The 22,113-nt window shown below is 39.9% G+C and overlaps 1 protein-coding gene across 1 annotated transcript in view; it reads left to right on the plus strand.

Moving 5' to 3' along the window:
• Positions 1 to 22,113, plus strand: part of LOC102782854 (copine-9-like) — a 213,195-nt gene that overhangs the window by 150,535 nt on the left and 40,547 nt on the right. Inside the window, exons 15-16 of the mRNA XM_087840463.1 lie at positions 445 to 491; positions 17,424 to 17,605. Of these exons, the coding sequence (XP_087696589.1) occupies positions 445 to 491; positions 17,424 to 17,605 (229 nt within the window). The remainder of the gene's footprint in view (positions 1 to 444; positions 492 to 17,423; positions 17,606 to 22,113) is intronic.

Here is a 22,113-nt window from a genome sequence, read left to right on the forward strand (position 1 = left end):
GTGAATGTGAGTGCGAATGGTTGTCTGTCTCTGTATGTTGGCCCTGCGACAGACTGGCGACCTGTCCAGGGTGTACCCCGCCTCTCGCCCTATGACAGCTGGGATAGGCTCCAGCGCCCCCCGCGACCCTGAAAAGGATAAGCGGAAGCGAATGGATGGATGGATGGATATTGCTGAATTTGTTTTCTCATCATTCTGGACAGTAAAAATTATTTTTGTTGTGAAATGTAAGTTACAGAAAGCTGAAGAATTCACTGGGCAAAAACAAAACTACATACATTAATAATTTGTAGATTTCAAAGACTTTAGATGTCTTACAATTTCTAAATGGCACCGGTGACCAGTACGTACGTTTCTCGATCTGGCATGAAGAGCTGTAGATGTTCTTCCAATCTCAAGTCCTGACCACTGTGACTGATATCAATGTGCTCAATCTCCCACCAGGACACAACTCAACTTCACTGTAGCCATAGACTTCACAGCATCCAATGGTAAGACAGTGTTTCATCTTAATGCATGCAGGAAATGTCCACACATCTGTTCAGTGAGATTTTTTTGCCCACAAAATAATTTGTTGTCGCTTTTTTACTTTAGTTAGACTCTTTTTGTCTTCTTTGGAAAAAAATCAATTTCAATGGCATCGACAAATAATTGCTACACAAATATTTGTCTGTCTTGGTGGTGGTCTATATGGAGACACTATTCGTGCTATTATGTTCCCAAATGTCTATCATGCTATCATCAACCATCACACATATGCACAATATGTACTTTTTTTTTTTTTTTTTTTTGCCTGTCCTGTTTGGCTCTTTTACCATCAGAATTATTGTCTAAAGGCGAAGAAAGATGCCCAACAGATTTACTTTACCAAATTGACCATCCCAGCTTTGCCGTAATGGTCCATTTGATTCACCTTTTATTGTTTATTTTATTTTCACTTGCTGAATACGGGACAGAGTTGACTGGGGGAAAGAAAAGGGAGAAAGAAAGAGGGAAAGAAAAACAGCTGAGAAGAGGGACGGGGGAGAAGGACAAAAAACAAAAACCAACAGAATAAGCAGAAAAAAAATACATATATCGATCACCTGGATCACCTGTTGAGAAAGAAAAAAGAAAACAAGCAGAAGAAAATGAGAGTAATAGAATAAACAACATCACAATGACAATATGTACTTCTGTGTAAAGTATGGAAACTGGAATATGTCCAAAAAATATCATAATGGACCAGCTGAAGAATATAGCGCACAAGCTGATTGTCCATTAAAAATGACCTTCACATTGAGAGTTGCTTTTTGATTAGCCACTTAAGAGCATTTTTAAAAAGCCTGAACACCAAGTCCCTGTTATTCTACAGAGGTGCCTGCAAAGAAACACAATGACAGTCACCTATCAGCCAGACAGGAAAAAACAAACTCCTAACTGCAAAGTCTTTAAGTGGAAAAATTCTCAAAGAAAGAAGCTCTGTTAAAGAAATAATGAGAGATTAGCAATATTACACCTAATCTGGTTGTTCAAATACTCCATCAGTCCATCAGGATAATGGGACTTACTAAACTGAGGCAGCCAGATTATTGTTGTATTGTAATGAGTGTTTATAAGACATGATTGATAGTGCTGATTGACAGCACAATTTGTCAGTTTCAGCACTGTTGCCAAACCACAAAAGGATCATTGGGCCAGGAGTTACCTCTGTGTTTGCAGGATTTTTATTTTTTTTATTTTTTGAAAGACCGTGGCAGCGTGCTCACTCAGATTTGATCATTTTCTGCTGTAGAAAGAAGTTTTCTTCCCACGCAGAGTGAACAGCAGACGCTAATGTTTTTGTCACTTATTACAGAATCAAATTCAAAGTAATGTGAGTACTTCCTGCTTTAAACGCTGCACGTTCGTACTCTCTCCTGCACTCCATATTATCCATCGTTGATCTGCACGTCTGTTGCTGCCACGGACGTCACACGCTCGTCACTGTCATGAGACACACTCACCAACAAAATCATGGTTTAGTAACGCAGTAAGGCGTGCTTATGGGAAAGTAACAGTAATCTAATTACTTTTTTGCAATAGTAATACTTGTTCTCGTTACTTGAAAAAAGTAATCAGATTACAGTAACGCGTTAACACATTACTGCCTATCTCTGCTCAGCACATTTCAAAGCATGGAGTAAAGGACGCTGCCACAGCATATGTTTCCTGGAGTTACAAATCACACTTCTGTATTCTGTCTGATGTACTTGGCTGGGTTTGACAGGTGCCTGGAGAACGATACTTGCTCTGCATTGTACCAAGTGTAATCAATAAATACATATTCCCCTTTACATAATTCTATTATATAATCACCCCACATAATTATGGTGTGGGGTTGTTTTTCAGGAATAGATCTCACAGGCTTAGACAGCTTAATGCTTCAGGGGATGGCCCCTTCCTCTTCCAACGTGGCTGTGCATCAGTGCACAAAGCAAGGTCCATAAAGTCTTTAATGAGCAGGGTTGGTGCGGAAGAAAAACGTTGTTATCAAAAAGTTGTTATAGCTGCAAAAGGTGGGGTATTTTATAACTTTGTGACCACTGACAGGTAAGGTGAATAATACCGATTATCTTCTAGTCATGGCACCTGTTAGTGATTGGGATATATCAGGGAGCAAGTAAACATTTTGCTCTTAAATGTAGATGTGTTAGAAGCAGAAAAAATGGGCAACCATAAGCATTTGAGTGAGTTTAACAAGGGTCAAATTGTGATAGCACGACAACTAAGTCAGATTTCCAAAACTGTGGGGTGTTCCCAGTTTGGAGTGGCCAGTATCAATCAAGGCTATCTATCAGGCTCATGGATGTGGAGCTAAGGCTGGTTCGTGTGGTCTGTTACGGATTCAAATATTGGGAATGGATACAAGAGGAAAACCCAAAATAACCACACTGGTCCGGCCGGGTCAAGTCAAACGATGATTTAATGAACACACGCGTGGGAGATGGACACCATACACAGACAGCATCAGATCTCAAAATGGTGGAGCCTTGATCAAACTCTTATAGCCTCTAGTGGCCCCCACCTAATCATCAGAGCCTAAACATTCTTTCTCACACAGCGCCTAAGCTACGACCTTGGCTCCCTGTTTATCTGCTCCTGATGAAATGGGGCAGTATGCTCTGTTCTCTTCAGACAAATGAGACGATGACTTTCTGTGAACAGTATTTCTTATAACTCAGCAGTATAATGCATCATAAAACAATATCATTCATTCACAATAAATCAACAGTCTAATGTAATGCAAATCAGTTTACCAAATGTAATAATTATCACCTTCTTCTAGTTCAGGAGCATAATGCAAACTGAAACTACATAATAATTCACAATCTTTAATTAGGGGTCTAACATGGCATAAAATAATATCATAATCCCACAATTCCCCCTGATGAGCTCTTTAGACATAAAGAGCTCACTTACACCCTGCAATCCAGTGTTGCCGGGTTCATTTCTCCTTACTCCTGAGGCCTTTTGTCCCCCTGTTGGGTGAACCATATGTGAGATGACCTCTGTGTTTACGCAGTTCAGATGCAAGAAAAACTTTTATTACAACAACAACAGTAGGTACAGATTATACTCCCATCACTCCCCAGTTCTCCCACAGCTTTATTTCGGTGCTACCTTATACCCTCCAAACGTACTCAGACTAGAACCTCTGTCCAAGGAGCTTTTAACCTTTATTTTATTGCTGTAGGCACCAGTGTCTTCCAGTCGGGTGATCCTCTGCTCTTGTTTCCTTCAACCTCAGGGGTTAGACAACCCTTCAGTCGTTGCACAGATCAGGGGATTATTCTGCCCCGATTTCAAACAATGATCTGTGTATTCTGGGATCACAGCTGTGTTCCCCAGGAAAAGGAACAGAAAGGTGTTCTCCTTATGACCAACAGCCTCTCGAACGTCGTTGGTGTGGTGTTCCTGGATTTCCGTCAACCCCTTCGTGGTTATTGCTGTGTTTATTGGATCCATCCTTTTGAGGTGACTAACTGGAGCCCAAAATGCCATGACACTTGAACCCCGTTGATGTTTCAGCAGTCACCGTAACTGTCTCTGCTGCCAAGGATCCTCGTATATCTGTGACCTCGTCTGGTGTCTGTTCCTTTCTCTGTAAGAGACAGAAAACCAAAACACCTCTCTTCCTAGCTCTAACAATCTAATGTTGCTGTCTACTGATCTTTTGGTGATTCAGAATTTGTTTAGAATATTCAGAATGTCCCAAGGACTTATCCTAATTTAGTGTATGTGTGTGTAAGCGTGTTTGCATGTAACCCGCTGCACTCAAGGCATTTCTTACACTTTATCAGTCCGGACTATCGCCGAACGAAGCTTATGACCTTCAAAAGACCGAGTGCCAACTCATTATAAGCACATTTGCAAGATATATATAAAAATGATTAAAACCACTCATTCTAATAAAAGACATAAAAAACAAATTAGCCATTTCTAATTCTAACATGTGTCCATTCAATTAAGCTAGAAAATTAAAAGAAAAGGTTAGTGACCTCATATCTTAGAAAGTATCAGACTTTCTCCTGTCCAGTGTCGTTGGTCCAATCTTGTTATTCTGTGTTAGGGAATGAAATCAATTTAATTGTCATGTTAGATCTGTTCAACACCTGGCTCCGCCCAGAGCCTGCGTCTTCACAATCGTCTACAAACAAAACCTGTATTATTATGAACTTCACTTCAACATGAACTTGTTGACTACTTTTGACACCTGTAGATAGAAGATTAACATGGGGTTATAACAATCACTGTAATACAAATGTTAATATGTCAATAGCTTCAATAAGTGTTCAATGCAATGCTTGTTATATGATTCTGATGTAACAATAATGCTGATGCTAAAATAACAGTAAAACACACCCCTTTTTATCCCTCACTGACCACAGCAGGGGCATCTATGTTTTGATTCAGCCATGAAGCTCACCTGGTTCATCACTGAGCCCCACCGGCACTGGCATCTGACAGGGTGGTGCTGCATATTCTTCCTTTAATGTCACTATTTTCAATCTGTTAATTAGAGTGCTTAAACATGAAGTAGACTACGTCCACAACAAGTCAATACAGCTATAAATGTGGCCAATTATCAATCTATTACCAATCAATAACAAACGACAGCTTTTATTTTATGCATGCTTTTAGTCAACCACTCACCCACAGGATCTCCAATCCCAGAAAATTCCTTCTCCTCATTTAATAAGTCTGTCCTCCTTCCATGCCCTGGTAACTGGTCCATCCAGAGCTGTATCATTATGAAATATACATACAACAAGCCAAACCACACCTTGGTCACACCAACCCTTTTCCGCCCTGAAGATGTCCAACGCCATCTTAGTCTGGACTGTCAAAGGTGATTTTAACGCTGATTGTTCCGACAATCCATTTATAACATTTCCTGGTCAGATTAGCCAATCCCTGCACACTGGAATAAACATATTCAACATGATCAACATTTTTCCTGCGTGTTATTTCCCCATCTTATTAATTCCAATGCTCCATCCTTACGTGGTTTGCTACATTATGTTTATCTAGAACTCCACTCTGTCTCTAAATGTTTGAAGAATTTTTCATGTTTGGGGTCAAGTTTTAAGAATTTGACCATACGTGAAATTAATGGTGTTATTGTAACATGGTAGACTAGTGTGCCTGTGTTAATTCAGCTCCATATTATTGTGTGAAGTTGCACTGGGTTGGGAGTGGTTTTTTGTGCGTGTGTCACATTTTTGGTGAGCCAATGGCTGGAATGGGGTTGGACTAATTAGAGACAGGTGTACTTGATTGCACTGATACACTGGTCTACTTATAGCCCACACTGCAAACACTGCTGTGTCATTTTGTCTCTCTGTGCATGTATGTAATGTGATAATCTGATATGTTTGAGATGGATGGGTTTTGCGCTATGAATTTTATACTGAAGGTGTCATTTTGTCTCTCTGTGCAGGCCAGGGCCTATTATATGCCACAGCCTAAAGGCAGCAGAGTTTCAGAGGCTGGAGTGATCACTGGCTATATGCTTGCAGGGTAGTGGGTCTCCAAGGACAACTTCTACCCCTGTTAAAGGCAACATGTGGAGTGCAACTGGCCGTGTGGCATAGCTGGCTCTGGCCTTGGGACTGTGTGTTTTTATTTGATTCATAAATGGGACACTGGACTGTTTTATCTTTTATCTCTTGATATTTTTGTCACTAAATTATCTTTTAGAATTTTATTGACTGTCATCGTTTTGCCCACGACTGAGACGGTTGGTCAGACCTGAAATCTTTCTTTGGGTGTGTTACATTATCACCCCCATCGGGGCTTACCTTTCCCACTTCTGATGATATTCCTCCCTATTCTTTGCAAGTACCCGCTTTTGGTGGCGAGAAACTGTTGGCGTGGTCAAGTGGGCGCTGTAAACACAAAAGCTCAGGACAGAACAGTTATCAGTCATGTACTTCATACAAAATTAGCATATATTGAATTTCATATTGATCCTCTGAGTGTAATGGTACATTTTAATTTTAATTTATCAAAGCTAAACACAATAATTTTTCTTTATTTTGCTCTTGTTCTTGTGCAGCACCACATGCCCCTGTCGGTTCTATCTTACTTTTCTAAATTATTGACTATTTCAATGGAGAACCTAAATGACGTGGACCAAGGTTTGTCATTACATATCTCTATTTTGAATGTGACAAGTCTATCATTCCCCTGTTATTCATACACAGCAAATTCAAAAGTGTTAAATGTTTTGGTGTTAGTAGTCTTACAGTTAATTTTACTCTGAGTAGAGTCACATTCTTTTAATGTAACTCTGAGGTGTAAAATGATAGTAGTTAAAATCGAGTGTTAAAAATGAGTGTTTCTATGTCAAATCTGGAGGTGTTACAATGGAAACATTAACGCTTGACCTCTTAACTCTGAACTCCTACAGGGGCTATGACACCAATAGAGTAAATTCACAGACTCCGCCCCCAGCACGGCTCCAATCGAAGCTGAAGTGAAGCCGTTTCAAAACATTTTGCTCTACATATTTGAGTTGTTTGCCATGCTTGGTAAGTCATGTTTTCAAAGATTGTTTCAATTATTGTTATTAGCTTTTACTTCTGTGGCTCTTTGGAGTTGAGACAAAGCTGTGTGAAAGGCATTAGCCATGTTGCTCGGTGATAGCATAATATTCTGTTTTAGCTAGCTGAAAGGTATTGTTTGCGGGCAAATACCACAGCCTTGAAAAAAAAGCTTGCATGTGAATTTTCAGTCAAATTTCTTGGTCAAATACACTTAAAACAATGTCTAGAATGTGAAATGTTGATATAATGGTGCTACTTGAAACCTGAAAACGATCTCCCATAAAAACGAGCAAACAGCAGTAGCAGATGTCCCAAGTCCCGACTGAGTTCTACGTTAGCACTTAGATCCCTCCAGAGTTTTGTGCACACGGTTTTAGGTAAAAATGAAAAAGGTTGAGGTTTTACATTTAGTTCAGCATTACCTGTTGTCTGTGTCCTTGTCTTTTGGGAAAATACTTTACACAAGTAATGGCTCAAAAAGGATTCCTTTTTTTTTTTTCTTTTTTTTTTTTTTACTGTGCTGCAATTGATTTGTGCCATTAATTAGTGTCAACTAATTTTTATTCAATCTCCACATAGGATATGCTTGTGAAGATGGAATATGGGGGAGAGCAGAAGTGCGTTGAAGTTCCACAAAGTGATGAATGAAGGACATGCATATTGTATTTTGTATTTATTGAAATAAGTGATGAGAATGCTGTTATTTGCATTTACCAGCTCACCTATGTCAGACCTTTTGATAAACGAAATTCTAATGAAAGTGAGAACATGTACACTGTTACATCTTTCAGAAAATGTTTTGAAATTGTGGTGCACAGTTCAGAATAAATGTTTTTCAAGAACCATTGCGTCTTTTTAGTAAATGTTTATTTCCAAAAGAAATTTCTAGAAGTTCAGAACAGTAAAATTCCCGCTTTTTAGAATTAATTAGAAGATAACTCTTACGTAGCTAAACTAAAATACTCTTTGAGAGTTAATATATAAACTCTTAACACCAAGTGCCAAATTATCAACTCCAGAGAGATTTGGTGTTCAACACTAAATCAGAGTTAACGTACCAACTCTCCAAAAAGAGTCAAATTAACACTCTCTGGTATGGACCCATATAGACACTTTAAAAGTGTTGAAATCAAATCTGACAGTGTCAATTTGGACATGCTGGATTTGCTGTGTAGGTATCAATAGAGTTTTTTCTTGCTTTTTCTATCAAAATTGATTGACTTTTTACAGTGGCCCGCTATGGTTAATAATAACATGTTCAGTCATGAGTGAAATCAAAGCTTCTCTTCACTTTAGCATTTAACATTCCCAACAATATAATGTGCTGCATTAATCGAAACACAGCTAATAAAACACAATTTTCTTGATGGAAACATCAGTAGCTCAAAATTAGCAACCAAAGGGTTAAGTCTGCAGTTCACACTCATGTGAAGCTACAGCCTCCCCCCCTAGTCTCTGTCCTCCTACTCCTGCAAAAACAAAACAAAGCGAGACAAAACATCCACCCTTCTTTTACAAGCTGGGTGAATTGTTTGTAGACATTTACTAATCCTAAAGTCGGTATCGTTTTTGTCTCAGTGTCAAGTCAGTTTAAACATTTAGTCGTCAGTCCATCACAGTCCAGTCACATGCATACATTCACACACATTCATACCAGATATTGCTGATAATGGAGTCTCACGTGCAACCTATTCGAGGCTCCATCACCAGCAAGATGACGTCATCATTTTAAAGGAAAACAGTTCCTTGTTTTTTGACTGGATTGACTCGCTGCAATCCTTTTAGGCTCAGGACTTCTCATGTGATCAATGTCCCATATAAGTGAATTTCTCCAGAGCCCATTATAATTATGGAGAAAAATACTTTGCGACTGTTTCTAGTAATCATGTTTTATAGCGCTTTAAAGTTCAATCTCTCAGGCCTGGATTAAAGAGCTGATTTGTTAAATCAGGAACTCACAAAATACCAAAATATCACCACCGGTGGATCACTCCTCTCAGATGTTCTTATTTCAGTGCACTGTAACAAAAGCAAAGACAAACGTAACCAATAAAATACTCATATAATAACAAATACTGGGGCCCGTTGGAAACATGTCCAAGCATAAAACCATCTTTCTCTCTCTTAGAGAAAGAAAACAATCCAAACCTCACTGATAAAATCAACCTAGTGTTAAGCAAAACCCAAAATCAACCAAAACTTCACCAGAAAGTTTTTCTCCGTCCCGGGACAATATTGTGTAAGCATACAGGTACCGTAACTTCTTTTTTGCACTGACAAAAACATGTTGGACTTACTTCAGTCAATAGTGGACACTAGTTGCACACAAATGTTTTGCTTTGGTAGAAACTTAAACAACTGAGTTAAATCAACACAACCTTTTCATATTCAGTAAACCTGTGCATTTTGAGTTCATATTACACGATTAAGACATGTTCAGATGGAGTAAGTTAAGCTCCTGGAATATTTTAATCCTTCACAATTCTGTCATTTTTTCAACACTATTCACTAACTTTTATCCAAATTCTACTTGGTCCCTTAAATACTACATGTTGTCTTCATATTGCCTACGGTTCAACAAAGTCTAAATTCTGATTACCATAAAAATTGAATGGGTCTACAACAACTACCATCCTCCTATCTTTATCCTGATTACACGAGGGCTGGGAAATAACTCTAAAGTGATACGTTACCAGGCAGGGTGCACCCCGAACAGGTCACCAGTCTATCACCTAGAAACAAACAACCATTTACACTTACATTCACGGATAATTTAGAATCATCAATTAACCTAACTCTAATAGCTTCATGACTTTTCACGGTGGCAGGAAACCAGAATACCCAGAGAGAGACTACTGCAAACTAGCCAGACTGTGGACTTGCACCCAGGACCTTCTTACTGTGGAGCAACAGCACTCACCAGCATGCCAACAATGTAGGAAATACAGGGAAGCTATGATTTCCTGTTGAATTTTGTACAGATCTTTAAAGCCTGAGGCAATTGTGTTAAATACATGTAGGATGCTTACGTAAATCCGAGGGCTGGCCCCCTTTTCTTCTTTTTATTTTATATTTTATTATTGTTATTATTTTTATTTTTATTATTATTTTTTTAGTGTGTCCCTCCTTCAATTAAATCTCAATCACAAAAATGTGGTGCTCCGAAGTAAGGCTCACACCGTTAATTCATCATTTTCACTCTGTACCACTGCTCCTTATCAGGCTGTGTGAAGCACAGTAAACAATTCAGTCGAGGCCTTGAGCCATAAACAGACATCACTCACAGACATTGTTTTCATAACCAAACTGCTTTAGACCCTGTCCCCTAAATCTGCACAAATGCCCTCTGGGTGACATGAAATGCATTTAACCAATTAACAATCAATGGCTTCTTGTTGTTGTAACAAATTCTGTATTTGGACGTTTGTGTGCAGCATTTTGCGTATCAGCATAGCATTTGTTAGTAAAGCATTCTTCATTGCAGCAGCGTGTGTGTATCACTCTTCATTGCACAAACATGTGTATGTGTATGTGTGTATGTGAGTGTCTGTGTGGATCACTTCTCAGTGAATTGAATCAGCATTTTGATTTGTGTGCATGTGTGTGTGTCATTTCTCAGTCAATCAACAAGTGCATATGTGTTCATATGTGTGTTTCTCTTGATTCTGAGTCAGTGTATGTAGAGGTGTGTGTTTGTGTGTGTGTTTGTGTTCATCACTTTCCTGTTCTGGTGTTCTGGGTAAACCATGGCCTGAAGCGCACCCTGGGGTCCTGCCCTCCCCCTTTTCAGTCCGTTTGGGTCCATTGGTGCTGCTGCCCAAAGTTCTCTCCATACTGGTTCTGGCCCCAATTGAGGCAGTCCTTTTCTCCAGTGTCCTGCATCTTCTCCTTGTCCAGCTCCTCCTTAACTTGACCCTTTTTGCTTCTGTAGGTCCTTCAGGGTTTGCTCCTGTGTTGGAGCTTCTCGTCAGGTTTGGCAACCTCCTGCTCCAGCAAGCTCCGGCCTGATTTTAAGTCCTGTATCTGGGACTCCAAGCCTGACTGATGGGTTCGATTAGCAGCCAGCTCCTCCTGAGCCATGCTCAGTTTCTGCTCTGATGTCTTGAGCTCTCACTGAGGGCAGAAACCTCAGAGTCTTTTCCGTACACGTCAGATTGAAGTTTATTGATGTTTTCCTTGCTTTGCTCCACGGCCTTCTGCAGCTCTGCTGTTCGGCTCTTCTCAGAGGTCAGCTCCTGACCGAGCCCCGACACCTGTGCCTTCAGCTTATGTTCTTCTGCTGCTTTTGTCCAATCTGAGGTGCCTTCTGACCTCAGTTACTCCTCGTGTCTCTGGCACGCCCTTTTTGCTGCCCGATCCTCCGTGTTGGTCCGTCACTGTCCTGCACAGTTTTAATGCAGAGTTGTTAAGGTCAGCATTTTTTGCTCGGCCTCACTTTTCATCCGGGCTTAATAGGCGTCTCGTCACAGCTCTGTCAGCTGAAGCTGTCTGGAAATCTCCCCCGTGTAGTGAAACGGGCCTTGGATTTAACGTTCTCCGTCTCCGCTGCATGAGATCTTTTTCCTGCAGCACTGTTGACATTCTCAGGCTGTTGTTGTGGGTCCAGCTGCTGTAGCATTTGGTCAGGGTCACATCAAAGATGGTAGAAGGGAGAGCCAAGATGGTAGAGGGGAGAGCAGGAGTCCAGGTCAGCCTCGGCTTTCCGGGCCGACAAAGCAGCCTGTAATTAAGCATAAAGAGAAAAAACAAAAACAAAACAAAAACAGACGAACAGGAAAATGATGTTGTTTGAAAATAATGTTGTTTTGGCTGTGTTGTTCAGAGAGGGGCCAGGCTCTGTGTCAGCCTTCTCCCCCCCTTTTTTTGTTTTTTCTCACTATATAATCAACTCATAACCCACCAAGTTGACAGGACAACACAGGTACACGTTAAAATTCTTAAGATCATGTTTAATAATTCAAAAAGGAATTTTATTTCATTCAGTAATCACTTATATTACTCAATCAGAAAAAAAACATGTCACAATTCGACTCTTTTAACCACAAAATTTATTATTTTATTATTTATTTATCATTTTGAAGTCAAGTTGTTGTCCTGCAACCCAGAGAGTTTATTTGTTAGTAGTGGATAGACTTTATCATTTAACATCAGGTGTATGTTAAGTTTTGCTGCTTTAAACTTGCTGGAAAATCTTCACGTGTTCATGAGTGTAAGCTGTTTCTTCATTGCGTGTATGTGCGTTTGTGGGTGGGATATTTTAACTTTTTTCTCAAACAAGGCATTTCTCTAATTGTGTGTGTTTTTAATTTTGTTTCCCAAATTTTGATTTCCCACCTTAAATAACAGCATTCCATGTCTTCAGCCAGGAATTAGAGCTTGCTTGTGAGATTCAGGGACACATGGTGCCAAAAACAATTCAGTGAAAAACTTGCCTGAAAATTTCCAGTGATGGTAGCCGATAACTGGAGGAGAAGATGTCCTTTAAGCTTCTTTTTCGGGTGGGGACAAAGTGATAGGTCAACCTGTAAAATTTTGAGCCAGAGCTTGGCATGTGTGTCGTCCCAATTTTATTAATCTATCCTTTTGCTGCTGTACTCAGGTCTCCTGGTTGAGAGAAATCCACCTGTATTAAGAGACTAAAACATTCATTTACTATTTTTCTTACAACATCCATTTAATTCATCCACCTAGATTTTACTCTCTCTCTTGGTGCATAGTTCACACAGTCAGGCAGTTGCCTTTTATGGGCATGCAAGTTTCCGGTCACTTACCCCCAACAGCTGCGAAGCCGTCTGTCCCATATCAAAACTCAGCCAAACATTAAACATTTCGTAGTCATTTAAAACTTTATTTGTAATATTATAATCAGCAAAATCAGCGTTTTAATTACAGGCATGTATCATTGTTTGCAAATCATACTTATAAAACTCAATAACACGCTAAACAGGAAGTCCTCTGTGGGCTTCACAGCAGCCACCTCATTTGCATGTTCACACACTATCTAAAAATAGCTTGCAGCGCTGCAGCGCACTGTCGTCACACACAGCCTCGTTTCACACTCAACTTTCTATGTTATTTTACAAAGACGTCTTTTATTTACACTCACTCTCAGGCCTGAAAGTTTTAGCGCCTACAGAATTTTGACAAATTTAAGATAACGGGTCCAACCGAAGAAAGTCCAACTTTTTTGTAGTCAATTAACCAGTATCAGACTCTAACTGTATCTGGCCTCATCTCTAAAATCCTAAGTCAATTTACAGTGCCCAAAAAAGCGCAGATACCGTTCAACACGGTAAGGAGACTCTAACTCCTAGTTATTCTGGAGTGCCCCAAGCTCCACAGTGACCAACTGACTATCCCTCAAAGAGGACAAGGCCTAGGCGTCCCTGGCCTTGGCAAGCGTTACCTCTGAGCACTGCGCCTCCTAGTGGACTCTAACCACCGTTCTAACAAAATTTATAATACTTTTAAACAACAGACAACACCCAAAAACAAGAGTATGACTGAGGCAGATGCAACGTTATGGACAATGGAGACTCTAACTCGCAACATGGCCAACACAGATGCAATCCTTAGACCAATGGAGACTCTAACTCACAAAATGACCAATTCCCTATCAAACTACCTGAGACTCTAACTCAGTATTATTTTCCTTTACCTTGGGACTCTAACCCAGTATTATTACCTTTACCTGAGACTCTAACTCAGTATTTTTACCTTTACCTGAGACTCTAACTCAGTATTTTTACCTTTACCTGAGACTCTAACTCAGTATTTTTACCTTTAAGCTTATTTCAAGTTTCAACACTCATGAGATTTTTCATCAAAATCAAAACAGACACCCACCGGCAACTTTTACTGAATAGACATTTAATTTCATCGTCCAATTCAGCACACTTCGGATCAAATCAACAGGCCTGTGCCTACCTCTTTTTTAAAGGCGCCTGTCCACTCAGTTCGATTGCCGGATAATGTCTGCCCGTCTGACCACCTCGGACCGTCCAAGCCTCCAAAACTTCCATCCCAATACCACAGGACGAGCCCCCAAAACTGTTACGGATTCAAATATTGGGAATGGATACAAGAGGAAAACCCAAAATAACCACACTGGTCCGGCCGGGTCAAGTCAAACGATGATTTAATGAACACACGCGTGGGAGATGGACACCATACACAGACAGCATCAGATCTCAAAATGGTGGAGCCTTGATCAAACTCTTATAGCCTCTAGTGGCCCCCACCTAATCATCAGAGCCTAAACATTCTTTCTCACACAGCGCCTAAGCTACGACCTTGGCTCCCTGTTTATCTGCTCCTGATGAAATGGGGCAGTATGCTCTGTTCTCTTCAGACAAATGAGACGATGACTTTCTGTGAACAGTATTTTCTTATAACTCAGCAGTATAATGCATCATAAAACAATATCATTCATTCACAATAAATCAACAGTCTAATGTAATGCAAATCAGTTTACCAAATGTAATAATTATCACCTTCTTCTAGTTCAGGAGCATAATGCAAACTGAAAACTACATAATAATTCACAATCTTTAATTAGGGGTCTAACATGGCATAAAATAATATCATAATCCCACAGGTCCAATCCAACAGACAAGATAATGTAGCTCAAAATACTAAAAATGTTTGTACTGATTCTGATAGAAAGATGTCAGAATACACATTGCATCACAGTTTGTTGTATATGGGACTGCAACCTGCCCTAGTCACAGTGCCGCTGCTGTCCACTTCTGAAAGTGCCAACAGTGAGTACGTATGCATCAGAACTACACGACAGAGCAGTGTAAGGTCTGAGGAATCATATTTTCTTTTTACATCATGTAGATGGCTGGTTGCTTGTACATCACTTTCTTAGGGAACACCTAGCATAAGGATGCACTATAGGAGGAAGTCAAGCCGGTGAGGCAGCGTTATGTTGAGCAATGTTCTGCTGGAAAACTTTGGGTTTGCAGTCAATTTGGCTGTTACTTTGACACATACCACCTACCTACGCACTGTGTACACCCTTTCCACAGCTTGTCTTTATCCTGTTTTCCTTCTCTCGCCCCAACCGGTCGCAGCAGATGGCCCCGCCCCTCCCTGAGCCGGGTTCTGCTGGAGGTTTCTTCCTGTTAAAAGGGAGTTTTTCCTTCCCACTGTCGCCAAAGTGCTTGCTCATAGGAGGTCTTATGATTGTTGGGTTTTTCTCTCTATCTATTATTGAACGATTTACCGTACAATATAAAGCGCCTTGAGGTGACTGTTGTTGTGATTTGGTGCTATATAAATAAAATTGAATTGAATTGAATTTCATGGAAATGGTATTCCCCGATGGCGGTGGCCAGGATAATCCACTCTGCCAGAAAGAAAAAAACATGACTGTGGAATGGTTTGAGGAGCACAACAAATTCCCAAGCTTTCAATCCAATTGAGCATCTGTGGGATGTGATGTATAAGCAAGTCAGACTGACGGTGGCCCCATCTCACAACTTGTAGGACTTGTAGGAAGAATATTGCTAACATCTTGCTTCCAGATACCACAGCACACTTTCGGAGTCTAGTTGCTTCAATGGGTCAGGGCTGTTTTGGCAGCAAATAGGGGCCAACAAAATTTTAGGCACGTGGTCATTATGTTATGCCTCATTGGTGCATTTTGAAACATAACATTTCAAAACTAACTTTTCAATACTTTTGGTTATCTGTGGATAGATTTTGGTAACTTAGTTGGTGTAATCCCACTGCAAGGTTGTCTCTAGATAAATACTTCCCCCAACCACAGAGATTTGAGTTTCATGAGAGTTTAATCTGGGAATTGCAGATAGCAGTGTGTCAGTCTTAATAATGTACAGAGAACCAGGGAACTTACTGGGAATGAGGAACAAATATTTTACAACCAGGAAAAGTTGTTTGTGGTTGTAAAATATTCTTTAATATCTGCTATTAAGCTAACATGCATTTGTGGCAGTAACTTAACAGACAGGTTTAAATAGTACATAGTGGTCTTTATTTTCCTGTAAGGGTTTTTCAGTTTCCCTTCTTTTTTCCTTTTTTTTTTTTTTTTTTTTTTTTTTTTTACATAGCTTTACTGTGCTTTGCAAAGGTTGCAAGTTGAGAATAACGTGAGTGAAATTATGATCTTTTTGCTTCATATGATGCGTTTCCTCTCTTACATATATTTTCTACTGATCCGGTTCTCTATATTTTTAAAGATAACTATTGTTTATGTATATGGTTTTTTTGCACTTCTGCGTAGACCAGTCATTGTATACGTATATTACTCAATATTCCCCTTGTGCTTGAAACCTACCCTGGAGCAAAAAAAACATCTTAAAACTTAAATTAGTTCCAAGTTTCTGCATTATACGTGCACAAAAAAAGGAGGTTATAGGAATTCAATAAGACTTTTATTAAAAGACTTTAAAATACTGGAGAAAAATACTGAGCAGGTTATCATTGAGCGTAAATCTGTCAGCTCCTCCATAATCTCAAACTCGTTTGTTACTCCATATGATAAGATGAATAACTGAGTCAGGGACATCACAGCTCTCATTCAAATCAAAAGAGAAAAAGTCAAAGCTCCAGATTTGTTGCAGTTTTCTGGATCCATCTGGTTACAGTTTGGCTAGAGAGAGGTATTTTGTGGGAAATCACAAAGCTGGATGTCTAAAGCTTGGTTAAATGGCAGTTTTGCTAGCAAAGGTTCAGATTTCCGTTCCCACACTGAATCAGTCAGGTTCCTGCATTTTTCTGCATGCTAAATGGGAATCCGAACTACTCACCACAAACTAAGCACACAGCTTTGAGTTAAAAAAATAAAAAAAATAGACTTTTTAAGTTGAGTATTTTGAAAGCTGTGGCCTTCAAAATAAAAGCAGCAAAGTTGTATTGTGATTTCCTACAAAATCTACAACAACAATAAACCGTTCTCTGATAGTGAGTTTATCAAAGAGGGTTTAGCGGCTAAAACACTGCTTAAAACCTTTCATGCTAGGTTGTGATCCCACAAATTGAAAAGACCGCATTCAGACTTAAAGAACTGACAACATGTCAGACAGCAAAGAAACTACACAGACACGAATAAGGATGCTCTTTGAAATGTATTTTCTTTCCACGGCTCCGTAATATCAATCCTACAAAACCACGTTTCTCAAAATTTAGTTGGGTTTTTTTTGGAAAGCAAATAAAAAAAACAAACAACTAATTCCAGTAGTTACACAACATAGTGGTTTCTTCATCATGTCTGCATGTGTGTGTTTTGCAAGTCTAATAAATGTGTAATTGCTTTTCTTCATTCTCTGATAAGAACATTCTCACGCTAATTTTGCTGCATGCTGGTGGGGGTTTCTCTCTTTCTAGGTAACCCGTCCCAGCCGACATCGTTGCACTATATGAGTCCATACCAAATGAATGCATATGCCATGGCCCTGAAGGCTGTGGGAGAAATTATCCAGGACTATGACAGTGACAAACTGTTCCCTGCGTATGGCTTTGGAGCTAAACTTCCCCCAGACGGCAAGATCTCCCACGCCTTTCCACTGGTGAGAGTCATGATTGAAACTGAGGGAGAGACTATTTTAACTGTTAGTACTTGAAAATATTGACTTTATGGGCTATTTTGGGGCGATTGTGGCTCAAAGAGTTGGCAGCTCGTCTTGTAACCGGAAGGTTGCCGGTTCGAGCCCCGGCTCGGACAGTCTCGGTCGTTGTGTCTTTGGGCAAGACACTTCACCTACCGCCTACTGGTGACGGCCAGAGGGGCCGATGGCACGATATGGCAGCCTCGCTTCTGTCAGTCTGCCCCAGGGCAGCTGTGGCTACAACTGTAGCTGCCTCCACCAGTGTGTGAATGTGAGAGTGAATGAATAGTGGTATTGTAAAGCGCTTTGAGGGCTCCGAAAAGCGCTATATAAATGCAATCCATTATTATTATTATTATTATTATTGTTAATGGTGGTGTAATTGTGAAAAGCGACCGACTCTGTGCAGTTAATCAATTTACTCTTGGTCATTCAAATGAATGGTGTCATTAATGGTGAGCTGATGTAGCAGAAATTAGTTAGGTCCATACATTTCTGGATTATTTGTACTTTTTTTCTCAATTTTTTAACATTTCTTTTAGTCCTGCCACTGTGCCCCACCACAGACAATAATAAAAAATAAATCCAACAATCAAGATGTGATTGAAGTCCAAACTTTCAGATTAGGCATTAATTTAGGAATCACAGCTATTCCATCTGGTTCAGATTCACTGCCCATTTTCAAATACTCAAACATAACTGAGCAACTCATAAATAGCTTTAAAGAAGCCTGTTCTCTCTTTATTCCACGACAAATTTAGTAGAGAAAAGATCTGGTTCCAAGTGCTGAACTTGGATTTAGTAGCTTTTCAATCAACCTCTCAATATGAGGTCCAAAGTTTTTTATTAGTCTGAAAATCAGAATAAATGGACACGTCAACAATCTGGTACATTCTTGAAAAGAAGGAGTGAAGGAAGGGCGCACTAGTGAATGCAGTTTGAGTTACAAAGAAGACTATTACAGAAGAAGCATTACATTTAGTTTCCCTCGAGGAAACCATGTATATAACAACATAATGCACGAGTACATCCTTGTGAATGTATTTGCATGCACTCTGCACATGTCTGTAAACCACCCAATCAAATTGACTGCTTGTAAATCTAAGGTGGATATATAAGTGTTAACTCGTCTTGTTCACTATAGTTACTGTGAAACTCCAGTGTATGGATGCGTATATACTCTAGCTTTGAAAAACAAACGGGCATCACTTGATTAATGAAAATGTTTTCACTCAGCATTCCTTAAACAAACATACAGCAACACGATTAACGCTGACTTCTCTAGTCAAAGTGATGAGTGCTTTCATAATGTAATGGTTTATTCACTTGTCTCCCTGTGCAAGGACTCTAAAGCCAGGATGGTGCAGTCTGTGTTTTAGCAAAATAGAAATACATTGGAGCTATTTTTTATTGTCAATTGCCCACCCCATTTATTGTCACAATGGGGTGGCTGTAGCTCAGGTGGCAGAGCGGATCAGCCACTAACCAGAAGGTTGGTGGTTCAATCCCAGGCTGCTCCAGTCTGCATGCCAAATATCCTTGGGCAAGATACTAACCCCGTGTTGCTCTCCGATGCATCCATCGGAGTGTGAATGTGTACGAATGTTAGATACTTAGCACTTAAGCTTAGAAGTGCTTGTGTGAATGGGTGTGATTGGGTGAATGAATTAGCTGTATAAAGCGCTTTGAGTGCTCGGACAGAGTAGAAAAGCGCTATATAAGAACCAGTCCATTTACCATAACCTCGCAGAAATATTGTAATTAGACAAACAAGAAAATTCAAGTTACCAAACGCTTGTCTAAATGAGTAAATCTGAGTAAAGTGAGAACCAACAGTTGAAAGCTGGGGAAAAACACAAATGTATTAAAGCAAGTTCAGTAAATGTTTTGTGTTTTCTGGGCATCTTCTTTTTTACATTGTGAGGCACAAAAATGATAAAACAAACAACATGGACCATGGTCCAATAACCTGTGGAAATAATTGTACTGTGCTGACTAGGGATGGGTATTGATAAGATTTTCACGATTCCGATTCCATTTTCGATTCTGTTTAACGATTCAATTCTTTATCGATTCTCTTATCGATTATTTTTTTTTAAAAAAAGGAGAACACTAAGGTCAATTAGCTTAGATCTTTGTTTTATATCTTCTCTTTGAACAAGATAGAAATTTAGGAGTAACATGGCCTTACAAACCCAACAGTGAGATCTTAACAGATCCAACCTACGGCTCTTCAATGGGGTGTCACAGGGTCCCCAGGAAAAAAAATTGTGAATGTAAAATAATAAAATAAATATTCTTCTGTAGCAATAACACAAGAATATCCAGTAATGTCCCTGCCTACAATTAAACACATTCACTTACCGAAAATCGGGGGCATCTGCTGTGGCAAATGGGTGCAAGCCTTTTACCACAAACTTAGTCACTGCTCGGTGACATTCGTCTATCCTGGCCTGAAAGGAGACGCTACCGGTAGACTGCAGCGAGAACTGCCAGCATCTGAGCCAGACTCTGTCTGTCTCTCTCATCATAGTCACCTAAATGCACAGTAATGGCAGGTTTTGTAATAAAGCAGATCGCGCTAACATAATATGCACTGTTAGTTGATTATTTACCTGCCGTATTAACGGGAGAGGACGTGCAAACGTTACCGCTGCTGCTGGGTTGAGATTCACGAGTCTGGAGCGGAATTAAAAATACGACATTCATTTAACGTTATCGGGTGTTTTGTGAGCAAATGCTTTTGCATATTCGTAGTGTTTCCTCCCTTAAATGAAATATCTACTTTGTAAGTATTGCAAGTTGCCCTGTTGTCATCCGTTCTCGTAAAGTATAACCAAACTTTTTAGCGTTTGAGCCGCCATGTTTCCTGCCAGGTAAATGACGCTCCGCAACGTGGTGACGTCATTCGGGGCGACTGGAATCGATAAGGGAATCGTTTGCAAAAATGGCAAACGATTCCAAGGAATTGAAACAGTGGGAACCGGTTCTCAACAAGAACCGGTTTTCGATAGCCATCCCTAGTGCTGACTGGATGATGCAAATAACACAACTGTAAAACCTCTGAAAACAGCAGGCTGACAGTGTTTATATAGCCACATTACTTATCTCAGATTTCAAACTTTGTTTACATCTTGATTAGGGCTGGGCGATATGACCCAAAATTCATATCTCGATATTTTTTAGCTGGATGGCGATAGAAGATATATATCTCGATATTTTTTTTAAAGCCATAAGTTAAGAACAAAAAGAGAGTTCTTAGTCAAAGCTGTGTCCCAGATGTCACACGGGCACTTTTATTAACATACAGCACAGATTTACATGAAAAAAACTACTCAAAAATAAATTATGAGCATTTATTAAATAATAATGCTCCATAAATAAAAAAAAAAACTATATTGCTTTTGTGCATAACAAAAAGCTCACAATTGTGCAGTCAAAATGTAAACTAAAAGATGCTGAGCATAGTAACAAAGATTTCACAGCTGCTCTGTTCCCAACTTCTACTGTGTGACTGACAGCCTGCAGTTTGAAATCCTCTTTGTAACCACGTCTCTTAACAGGTGCCATTTATGGTCCTTATACACACACAATACGCTAATATTACGTTGAAGCACAGTACGTATCACTCCGCGAGGCTCCTCGGTAGCCGTAATGCTCCGACAATCTATCAAGCGGTGCAGCACCGTAGCTTAGCAAAGTCGTACTAAAACATTTTTTGACAGATTGCTGAGCGCTGTGTACCACATAAAATCGGTTCGCGGTCATCAAGCACAACCAGAATTCATACATAAGGCACACTGTCAACTTTTGAGAGAATGAAAGGATTTTAGGCCGTGCATGGGGTTAGTGTGGTTAGCTTGTTAGCGTGGTTAGCTCGTTAACACGTTGACGCCGTCCAGCCCCACGCACGGGGCGATGCGCAGTAACTCGTTAACGGAGATATGCCGTGTCCATCTTGTCGCTGCCTGCAGGTGAAGCGATGGGGGAGGGAGGGGGAGTTGTGTTCAGTGAAGGAGGGGCGAGGCCGAGTAACGTTGCGTAGAGACGAAAGTGGACGAAAGAGAGGCAAACTTGTGGCTCCACAACTATAATTATAACGTAACATAGACTATATTGATATAAAAGATATTGTCACATCTTATATCTCGTATAAAAATATATCGATATTTTTTAAAAACTCGATATATCGCCCAGCCCTAATCTTGATGGTCATATTTTACTACAAAATCATTTCATTAAAGAAGTGTGGGCACCTTAATGCATTTCATGAATGAAAAACAAAACCCTGTTTTTCCTTCAAACGTTCACATCCTGTGGCACCAACAGACCTGCAGTGGAATGGTGAGACTTGAGTCAGTTTGCAATCTGATATTTCTAGTGATGTCAATGACAACAATGGGATTTTTGGATCAGAAAATGGATATTTATTAACATATACTATATTGTACGCAGCGAGTGGATCCAGA

This window comes from Neolamprologus brichardi, chromosome 5 (assembly GCF_056152115.1).
Source record: "Neolamprologus brichardi isolate AB-2024 chromosome 5, ASM5615211v1, whole genome shotgun sequence".
Classification (NCBI taxonomy): Eukaryota; Metazoa; Chordata; class Actinopteri; order Cichliformes; family Cichlidae; genus Neolamprologus; species Neolamprologus brichardi.